General features: G+C 60.2%; 1 protein-coding gene across 2 annotated transcripts; it reads left to right on the top strand.

Moving 5' to 3' along the window:
* Nucleotides 1–283: 283 nt before the first annotated feature.
* OPTC (opticin) lies at nucleotides 284–9489 on the top strand. Of its 2 annotated transcripts, none has more exons than XM_066203935.1 (7): nucleotides 284–329; nucleotides 3747–4007; nucleotides 4714–4852; nucleotides 6049–6207; nucleotides 7585–7787; nucleotides 8280–8375; nucleotides 9162–9489. In XM_066203935.1, exons 2-7 carry the CDS (start codon nucleotides 3786–3788, stop codon nucleotides 9330–9332), a joined length of 990 nt encoding a protein of 329 aa, XP_066060032.1. In that variant the 5' UTR covers nucleotides 284–329; nucleotides 3747–3785; the 3' UTR covers nucleotides 9333–9489. The 2 variants fall into 2 exon arrangements, with proteins under 2 accessions (XP_066060032.1, XP_066060033.1); XM_066203936.1 differs by lacking the exon at nucleotides 284–329 and adding an exon at nucleotides 2890–2934.
* Nucleotides 9490–10432: the final 943 nt, after the last annotated feature.

The raw sequence follows: 10432 nt of genomic DNA, 5'->3' as shown, positions 1-10432 counted from the left end.
ATGGGGCCACAGCCCCATCCCAAAATCCTGCATCATTCCCTGTAAAATCTGGGGTTTAGGGGCACATCTATGGGATCACAGCTCCATCCCAAAATCCCGCATCCTTCCCAGTAAATCCCGGGGTTTAGGGCCACATCCCCGGTGCCCCATCCGTCCCCGGGGCCCCTCTCCCGGCCCCGGAGCAGCAGCCGGGCTCCGAGCGGGGCCGGGGCCGCGCGTGTTCTCACACGAGTGGGGTGGGTGGCGGCAGCGGCTGCTCCTTCTGCGCGTCCCCAGCGCCGATTCCCACGTGAATCCCGAGCGGAGAGGGAGGACGGCCGTGGGAGAAGGTGTGAGGATGTGGGATGGGGCCGGGGGGGGTTTGTGGTGTTGCGGAGCAGGCGCAGGCACCCCCCCCCCCTCGCCCCTCCCGATCCCGCGGTTTCGTAACCGGAGCGCGAATCCCCCCACTCCCAGCGGGGTTTTCCCTCCCCGGGGAAGGCAGAGCCGATCCCCCAGGGGAGCCGAGCGGCCCCGAATCTGCTCCCTGCAAACCCTCGGTGTCCCCGCGGGATTGGGGTTGGGGCCGGGGGTGTGGGAAGTGACAGCCGCTGACTGTGGGGTCGCTGGAACCCCCCCGTTAGTGGGGTCAGAGGGGTGGGGGCTCCTCAACCGCTGTTCCCAGTGCTGGGAAGGTTCTGGATCCCCCAGGAATTTGGGATCAGGGGGAATTCTGGCTCAAATTAATCCCCCCTGCAGCTGGTGACCCCCCAGCCAACCCCGTTTGTGGGTTCTGAGCAGGGCTGGCACCCTCTCGCGCTCTCAGAGGGTTGGCCCCGACCCTTCGGGGGATGCCGGGCACTCAGGGACATTTGGGATGGGCACAGGGGCGCAGGGACCTTGCAGGTGACACTGTCCGTGCAGGCAATGCTGAGAGGGGACAAGGACAGGACATCATTCATGGGGTCAGGACAGAAAAGCAAAGACCCCAAAGACCCCATGGCCCTGGGGATCCTTCACCCTTAAAAACCCTTCACCCCTAAAAACCCTTCACCCCTGGGGACCCTTCATCCCTGGGGGACCCCACTGCCCTTGGGGACCCTTCACCCCTGGGGATCCCACTGTCCTTTGGGATCTTTCAGCTCCGGTGACCCAACTGCCATGGGGACCCCACTGTCCTGGGGACCCTTCACCCCTCGGGGACCCCTTCACCCCTAAAAACCCTTCACACCTCGGGACTCTTCACCCCTGGGAGACCCTTCATCTCTCGGGGACTCCTGACCCCTAAAAACCCCTCACCCCTAAAAACCCCTCACCCCTGGGATCCCTTCACCCCTAAAACCCCTTCACTGCTGGGAACCCCACTGTCCTTTATGACCCTTCACCCCTGGGAGACCCCTTCACCCCTTGGGGACCCTTCACCCCTGGGGACCCCACTGCCCTGGGGACCCTGGGCCAGCTCCTCCTTTCCCACCGCTGCCGCCCCCCTCCCGCCCCCCCAGCTGCCACCTCTCCTCCGTCACGGCGGCCACCGAGCCGCCTAATGAGGGGCTTAATGATGATTAGCGGCCGCTCCGTGCTGAGCGGGGCCGGGGGGGGGACACACTGGGGGCTGCGGGGGTGTCCCCGCGAGCAGATGGGTGCGTGGGTGGGCGACAGGAACGTTTTGGCGGCCGTGGGTGGCTGGGTGGGCACCAGGCTGCCCGGGGGGGGCTGCAGCGCTCGCCCGGCCCCTCCTGGGCTGGCCCAGCCCCGCGGTGACATCGCCCAGAGGGGTGGTGGCCCCCCGAGCTCAGCGCTGTCCCCGGGGTGGGGGCGCACTGGGTGGGGGGGGGCGTTGGGGAGTGTTTTCCCACCCTACCGCAGTGAGGGGAGCAGTGCTGAGCCCCCCCTGCACCCACATCGGCTTCCCTTCCCCAAAACACCCCAAACCTCTCAGAGTGTGAAGGTTTGGGGTGCTGAGCCCCCTGCACCTCCCTAAAAAGCCCCCAAACCACCCCAGAGTGTGAAGGTTTAGGGGTGCTGAGCCCCCCCTGCACCCACACCGGCTTCCCCTCCCCAAAAAAACCCAAAACCACTTCTGTGTGTGAAGGTTTGGGGTGCTGAGTTCCTCCTGCATCTGCACTAGCTCCCTGTCCCCCAAAAACCCCAAAATCTCTCAGTGTGTGAAGGTCTGAGGTGCTGAGCCCCCCCTGCATCCACACCAGCTTCCCCTCCCCAAAAACCACCCCAGAGTGTGAAGGTTTGGGATGCTGAGCCCCCCCTGCACCCACATCGGCTTCCCATCCCCAAAAAACCCCAAAACCTCTCAGTGTGGGAAGGTTTGGGGGTGCTGAGCCCTCTGCATCTCCCCAGAAAACCCCCAAAACCACCCCGGAGTGTGAAGGCTTAGGGTGTTCAGTCCCCCCTGCACCCACACGGGGTTTTTGGGGGGAAGGGGAGCAGGTGTGGGTGCAGAGGGGGCTCAGCACCCCCAGCTGGTGGTCCCGGTCTGGTGACACCACCTGGGGTGGCCCTGGCTCTGTCCCCCCGCCCAGGGGGGGCCGTGTCCCCACCGCCCCCGGGGACACCAGGGACAGGTCGGGGGACACCTGGGACAGATCAGGGGACACCAGGGACACTGGGGGGGGCTCACTGCCCCCCCAATCCCGCCCCTCTCGGCCCCAGCTCGGGCTGTTGGAGCAGAGCCACCGCCGGGGCCGCCTGGCCCTGGGGACAATGTGAGGTGGCAGCAGGGGACGCCGGTTTGATTGGCCGCATCCTGCCTGCCCCCTCGGCCAGACCCCCAGAGCAGCCCCCTCCTCCTCCTCCTCCTCCTCCTCCTCCTCCTCCTCCTCCTCCTCCTCCTCCTCCTCTCCGAGCGTTAAAACCCAGCAGCCCTTCCCCAGCCCCTGCAGCCGAGAGGGGCTCTCCACGCCGAGGAGGAGGAGGAGGAAGAGGAGGAGGGACAAGGGGGTACGTCCGTGCCGGCTTCGTTTGGCTCCTCCAGAGCCCCCACCCCGGGCTGGGAGGGTTTGTGGGGGTGCCGGGGGTCTCAGCGCCCCGGGAAAGGGCGGGTCTGGGGGAAAACAGCGGGAATTTGGGAGCAGCATCCTCAGGACAGAGTGAAAAACTCTCTGGGCCGGGTGGTGGATTTGGGGTTTGGGCTGGGAGAGGCTGGAGAAGCCGGGATCCTCCTCCTGCTCTGCCGTGGGTGTCCCGTGGGAGGGAATTCTGTGGGAATGGACCCTGGAGGGTTTGGATGTGGAGCTGTCAGGACTGGGGGGGTTCCCGTGCTGTCACATCGATCCTGTGGCCTCTGGCCCGCCAGGATGTTGGAAAAGCAGAATCCCGGGATGTAGAGCTGGATGTGGGGGCAGAAGGGGGGAGCAGCAGTTCCAGCTCTCCCCGGCTGCTGGGCTTGGGGGGCCGGTGAGCGGTTCCACCCACGGCCACGAGTGCCCTGACCCCCTCATCCCCTCCTGACCCCCTCCCGACCCCCTCCCGACCCCCTCATCCCCTCCGGGGCGCTGCGCTCCCCCCGGGGCTGGGAAAGCCGGGAAGCCCCGGCATCGCAGCGGGGCCTCTCCTGCACAGCCGTGCGTGAAATGGGCCGAGCAGGGTCACCAAACGTCCCCGGGGCCGGGGGCTGCCTGTCCCCTCCCGGGGCTGCCTGTCCCCTCCCGGGGCTGGGGGCTGCCTGTCCCCTCCCGGGGCTGCCTGTCCCCCCCCGGGGCTGGGCTCAGCCACATCCCGGCCCTTCATCCAGCCCTTGGTGACCATTCCAGGCCCCGTCCCTCGGCGCTGTGACCCTGGCCGCGCGCAGGATGTGTCCCCTGGGCTGGCTGGGAGTGGCCAGCCTGTGCCTGGGGACACTCTGGGCTGTCCCCGCCAAGGAGAGGAGGAAGGCGGACAAGCCCAAGGCCGACCTGAGCCTCTATGAAAACCTGGATTTGGACAACTACGACTTGACCTTGGATAACTACGGGGAGATCCTGGACCTGAGCAACTACGAGGAGCTCTACGACTACGGGGACCTTGTCCCGAAGGTGAGGGGGACACAGGAGAACCCCTGAGTGCACCCCGGGATGGGAATTCGGTGCCAGGGACGGATGTGGCACCGCAGGAGGAGCGGTGGCAGCGACTGCCCTGGCAGCTCTCCCGGTGCTGGGGAAGGTTTTACCAGAGCCAAACCTCTGCCAGCTCTTTGTCCCCTCCTGCCAGCTCTTTGTCCCCCTGCCAGCGCCTGGATGTGAGGATTCCTTCATCCCTCCGGGCGAGGAGGGGTGAGGGGGGAGTCCCTTGGAGAGCTTTCCAAGAAGGAATTAAGAACCCCAACCCAAATCTGCCAGTTAGTCAACCAAAACTAACGTCTGGGTGGCTTTAGCCAAATGCATCGGATTTAAACATCCTCTGTCTTTCCTGTACAATCCCAGAAAAGGTTTCCCACCTGTCCAGTCAGCACACCAGTGGATGCTCGGCCAGTTCCAGAAGGAATTGACAGAACCAAAGTACACTCACAGAATCATCCACGTGGGAGTTCTGATCCCCAGTAGACGCACAGGACTGGCGGGTTCCTCACCTTCCCAAGGCACCTTTTAAACACAAATAATTAGACACCCCGAGCTCTGTCAGCGGGACCTTCTGTGCCAAATTTAACCACGCAGCGCCTGTGACCCCTCACCGGTGCCGCCCACCCCGCAGGGGGACAAGTGTCCCTTGTCACACCCCTCCCACCCGGCTGTGTTTTTGCAGATCGAGGTCGGCACCTTGGCTCCTCGCCCCAAGGAGCCCCAAACCCTCCCAGAGCTGGGGGAAACCACGGCCGGAACCCCCAAACTGCAGCCCCCGAGCGGGGCTGGCCCCGTGCCCCCGGCGCCCATCCCCGGGCAGGGTGAGTTGTGTTCCCTTGGGATGCGTCCCCACGGCACAGGCGTGGGGTTTTTGGGGGAAAAATGGGAATTCTTGTGCTGCCAGCAGCTCTTTGTGAGGTTTTGGGGGTTGAGTCTGCTCACACAGCGAGGCGGGAGGGCTGCAGAGAGAGAGAGAGAAATTTCTGGGGGAAAAAAAAATAACGAACTCCAGCAAGGCAGCGAGGCTTTAATGAGCTGAGGCTTTGCGACAGTGGCAATTAGATTAGTGACAATTAAAATCCTGGGGAGAGGCAGAAATATCTGTATTCCTTCTCTGTCACTCCAGACTGGCACAAATTGAGTGGGAGGCGAAAGGAAATCGGTGCTGAGCTGCTTGGAGCCCCTCCTCGAAGGGATGAGGAACCTCGGGGATGGGGAGCTGGGGGAGAGGAAAAGGATCAGCTGTGGGGTTGGGCTCGGTTTTACCCCACCTGATAGAGCCTTTGGGGCAGCTGGGACAGATTTTTCTTGATGCAAAATCATTTTCTGGAGTTCTGCTTCCTCCAGTGGGAGAATCAAGGGGGCCAGGAGAGCTTTGGGTGTAAAAAAGCTGAATTTGGGAGCTTTAATCTCCCCTCCTCCTGCCAGGGGGATTTGACCCTGGGCATTTCATTTATTAACAGATTTTTTTTTTTTCTGGGAGTCTCTGGCCCTTCCCTGGATGGTGCTGGGGCTCTGACAGCTCCCCGTGTCACAAACTCCATGTCCCCAGAGCGTGGGAGGGTGGGCACATCCTCCCGCTGTTCTGGGGTGTTTTGTGGGGTCAGAGGGCTGTGACAGCTCTGGTGTCATGGACTCTGTGTCCCCACAGTGTGGGCATATCCCTGTGCTGTTCTGGGGTATTTTATGGGGTCATGGGGCTGTGACAGCTCCGTGTGTCACAGATCCATGTCCCCACGGCAGGGTGGGCAGATCCTGCTGTTCTGGGGTATTTTCTGGGGTATTTTCTGGGGTCAGGGAGCTGTGACAGCTCCACGTGTCACAGATCCATGTCCCCACAATGGGGTGGGCTCCTTCCACTGCTCTGGGGTATTTTATGGGGTCAGGGAGCTGTGACAGCTCCGCGTGTCACAGATCCGTGTCCCCATGGCAGATCCTGCTGATCTGGGGTATTTTCTGGGATATTTTCTGGGGTCAGGGACGGTTTCCATGCCCAGGGTATCTCTGTTCCCCCCAGGGCTGCCCAGCTGCCAGCTGTGCCTGTGCCTGGGCACCTCGGTGTACTGCGACGATGCCGGGCTGGAGTGGATCCCGGCGCTGCCCGCGGACACCGTGTACCTGTACGCCCGCTTCAACCGCATCGGGGCCGTCCGTGCCGCAGACTTCACCGGCCTCGGTGCGTCCGGGTCACCCTGAACCCAGGGAGAAAATCCCTGGTGTCATGGTTTGGAACGACAGGTGTCTGCCAGGGAAAAGCTGGAGCTCCCACTGGAATGGAGAATTTAAACTCCCTCCCTCCAAATTATTATAGTTTTGCAATTAAGGGGCTTTCAGGGAAAGATATGGGAATAGGGATAACAGTTCTTTACTGGGAATATTAAAAATATAAATGTAGTGGTACAAAAAAACCCAAGTAAACAAAAAGCAAATCCTAGAAACCGTGCCAGAGTGAGACCAGGCGCTGACCCGCTGTTGGTCGGGGTGTTGGTGTCAGCCCAGACAAACCCTCCTGCAGCGCCAGCTGCGGTTCTGCTGGAGCAGAGATGATCCTGGAGAAGGGCCCGGTGGCGCTGGGATGGGTCCGGGCTCCCTCTGGGAACCCAGTGCACACAGGCTGTGCTGCGGTTCTGAATGCCAGCGGCGATCCAGGCGGGAATGCTGGGCTCCTCCCCCTGGGTGGAGCCTCTCCCCGTGGGATGATGGGATTGTATCAGCCCTGCAGTGAGCCTCGATGGCCCATGGACAGCAGATATGCCCTGGGGGGAGGATGGGTCCTGGAAGGGATAAAGAACTCGGCCCCACCTGGTTTAACAGCTGCCCATCAACAGAAGGCAGCCGCCCCCTCCAGCCAGGAGTTATGAGATTTAAAAAAAAAAAAAAAAAAAAAAAAAAAATGTCTGCAACTGGTTTCAACAGATTGGGAATAGAATCCATCCTGCATTGCGACCCAAGACTCCTGGCAGCAGCCTTAGAGTAGAAAAGTTGAAAAGCAGAATTCTATCAGAAGCTTCCCGGTGGTGATGGGCACGGCCGGGACTGAATTCCTATGGTTCTGTAAGGTTCATTAGGTAGGATATTTAACTTGAGCATTTGTATTCCTACAGTTTTATAAGGCTGCTTAATTAGGATATTTAACAGGTACATTTGGATTTCTACAATTTTATAAGGATAATTAATTGGGATATTTAACAGGTGCATCCAGTAGGAGATTCAGTTGTGCCACGCGTCAGCCCCACTCTGCCCCACTTCTTATTGTAGGTCCCCTCCTCGGAATAACACCAAACAATATTTCAGGGATGTGTTTGGAAGCTCAGCTGACTGTCCTAGAATCTGAGAGGAAGGGTGGGAAAAGTCCCAGAGTTGGTTAAGGAGCTATATCACAGCAATCTGCAGAACTATTCAGCTATTTCTTCTGAATATACAAAAAAATGCATAAAAAAATGCAAAAATCATCACTGGGAAAAGGGGGAAAACCCAGGATTTGGATGGGGAATGCAGGGAATAAACCACCCTGGTTTTATTGAACCGTTCCCTCTTTTCCCCCTCCCCTCAGAGAAGCTGAAGCGCATCGACCTGAGCAGCAATTCCATCTCGTGGGCGGAGGCGGACGCGTTCCGGCAGCTGCCCAGCCTGCAGGAGCTGCTGCTGCCCGAGAACCTCCTGACGGCGCTGCCCGAGCTGCCCCGCAGCCTGGTGCGCCTGGACGCCCGACTCAACCACCTCACCAGCGCCGGGCTGCGCCCCGAGGCCTTCCGGGTGTGCCCCGGGGACAGCGGGGACAGGGGGACAGGGGGACAGCGGGGTGGGAGCACGGGGGTCATCTCTCTTGGGGTTTCATCTCTAGGGAGATTCGACCTTAGGGGTTTTGTCTCTAGGGGGATTCGTCTTTAGGGGGTTCATCTCTGGGGGGTTCATCTTAAGGGGATTCACCTCTAGGGGATTTGCCTCTAGGGGGTTCATCTCTAAGGCGTTCATTGGTTCATCTCTAGTGGGTTTCATCTCTAGGGGGTTCATCTTTAGGGTTCATCTCTAGGGGATTCGTTGGTTCGTCTCCGTTGGGGTTTCATCTCCAGGGAGAGTTGTCTTTAGGGGATTCATCTCTAGGGAGTTCATCTCTAGGGGGATTCGTCTTTGGGGGGTTCATCTCTAGGGGATTCACTGGTTCATCTCTAGTGGGGTTTATCTCTATTTGGGTTCATCTCTATTGGGGTTCGTCTTCAGGGGTTCATCTCTGCCCTCTCCCCGCAGGACCTGAGGCAGCTGCAGTTCCTCCACCTCTCCGATAACCAGCTGGATTTTATCCCGGTGCCCCTTCCCGAGAGCCTGCGCTCACTGCACCTCCAGGTGGGACGGGGTTTGCTTGTACCTGAGCCTAGCAGAGCCCTCCTCCTCCTCCTCCTCCTCCTCCTCCTCCTCCTCCTCCTCCTCTTCCTCATCTTCTTCCTTGTCCTAGTCCTGGCCCTGGTCCTCCTTATCCTGGGCCTAGGCCTAGGCCTGGTCCTCTTCGTTGTCCCTTTGACTCAGATTTGTCCCTTTCCTTGCACTTCCAGCTGGGATGAGGTTTACCTGAGTTTAGCAGATCCCACCACCTCCTCCTCTTCCTATTCATTGTCCTGGTCCTGGTCCTCCTTCTCATCCTCATCCTTGTTGTCCTGGTCCTTTTCCTGGTCCTGGTCCTGGTCCTGGTCCTGGTCCTGGTCCTGGTCCTGGTCCTCCTCCTCCTCCTCCTCCTCCTCATCCTCGTTGTCCTTTTTCTGGTCCTGGTCCTGGTGTTCGTCCTTTTCCTGGTCCTTGTCCTTTTCCTGGTCCTGGTCCTGGTCCTGGTCCTTTTCCTGGTCCTGGTCCTGGTTCTAGTCCTAGTCCTGGTCCTTTTCCTGGTCCTTGTCCTTGTCCTTTTCCTGGTCCTGGTCCTTGTCCTTTTCCTGGTCCTTGTCCTTTTCCTGGTCCTGGTCCTGGTCCTGGTCCTAGTCCCGGTCCTGGTCCTTTTCCTGGTCCTGGTCCTTGTCCTGGTCCTGCTCCTGGTCCTTGTCCTTTTCCTGGTCCTGGTCCTGGTCCTGCTCCTGGTCCTGGTCCTCCCGTGCCTCTCCCCCGCTCCCTCTGACCCGTGTTCTCCCTCCCCATCCCCTCCAGAACAACAGGATCCAGACGATGCACGAGGACACGTTCTGTGACAGCCAGGACCAGGGCCAGATCCGCCGGGCGCTGGAGGACATCCGCCTGGACGGGAACCCCATCAACCTCAGCCTCTTCCCCAACGCCTTCTTCTGCCTGCCCCGCCTGCCCACCGGCCGCTTCTCCTGAGCCCCCAGGGCTGGAAACGCAGGAAAGAATTCCCAGATCCCGTCCCAGACCGCTCAGACCCTGCTGCTCCATGGAAAAATGTGGTTAAGGTGGAGGGGTTTCACCCCAGGGTGAGCTCGGCGCTGGGGCAAACCCAGCAGGGAGTGATGAAATAAAAATAGAAGATAAAGGTTTTTAAATGCATTCAAAGCTTTGTTCTGGACGGTGAGAGCAGAGGGAAGCCTCCCACAGCCCCAGCCCAGCAGCTTTGCTTGGATTGGCAAAGATGGGATTTCCCTGTGTCCCGTTTCTTCTTCCGCTCCCTCCCAGAGCCTCAGGAAGATCCTGGGATCCCGTTCAGGGTGTTCCGGCCAGGGATCAGGAGCTGCATTGCCCCAGGGAGGTGACGCTGCCGCCACCTCAGGTGGGATCTGTCCCCTGGGCTGTCCCCAGCTCCAGCTGTGCAGCTCCAGGGGGTGTGGCACATCCAGGTGTGAGCTCTGGGCACAGCTGGGCTGTCCTCGTGTGCTCCCAGAGGGGATAAAATGAGAAATCCCTGCACACAGCAAATGGAATCTTCCATCCCCTCATCCCAAACCCACTACAGTCCTGGGAACAGGGACTGGGAGCTGTCCGGGCACTGGGAGGGATCTCCAGCACCCCTGGATTTGGGACTGCAGAGAAACCTGGAAACCTTTGAGTCCCCGCCAGGAGCAGCAGGAAAATCACTGGGATGGAGTTAAAATCTCCGGGATCATCCCGGCTTTCAGGAGCCGGGAGGAGCTGCCCAGTGGTGTGGGATATTTTCGAGGCGATGTATTCATCCCTTATATTTTTATCCACATGTAACCAACACCGCGAGGGGGATGACACATCCCCGGAGAATCCAGAGCCCCGAACTGAAACCGCGGAGCTCAGCCCACATCCTCGGAGCCCGGGGAGGCATCCGAAGGCGGCTGGAGAAAACCTGGGAAGAGGACCCGGCTCCTCATCCCTGGAGACCCGGAGCCCGCGGCGCTGGCAGAGCACAGAGAGGAGTGTGGGGCACCTCCTCTCGCCCCTTTTCCATGCAAAATCCAGCGCAGAAGTGGATTATTGACCGCAAATCCTTGGGAAATGGG

Source organism: Chamaea fasciata, unplaced genomic scaffold (genome assembly GCF_029207755.1).
Source record: "Chamaea fasciata isolate MVZ Bird 193981 ecotype frontalis unplaced genomic scaffold, bChaFas1.0.hap1 SCAF_25, whole genome shotgun sequence".
In the NCBI taxonomy this organism is placed as follows: domain Eukaryota; kingdom Metazoa; phylum Chordata; class Aves; order Passeriformes; family Sylviidae; genus Chamaea; species Chamaea fasciata.
Note: the sequence above shows the minus strand (reverse complement) of the source record. Positions and strands in the feature narration are given on the sequence as shown.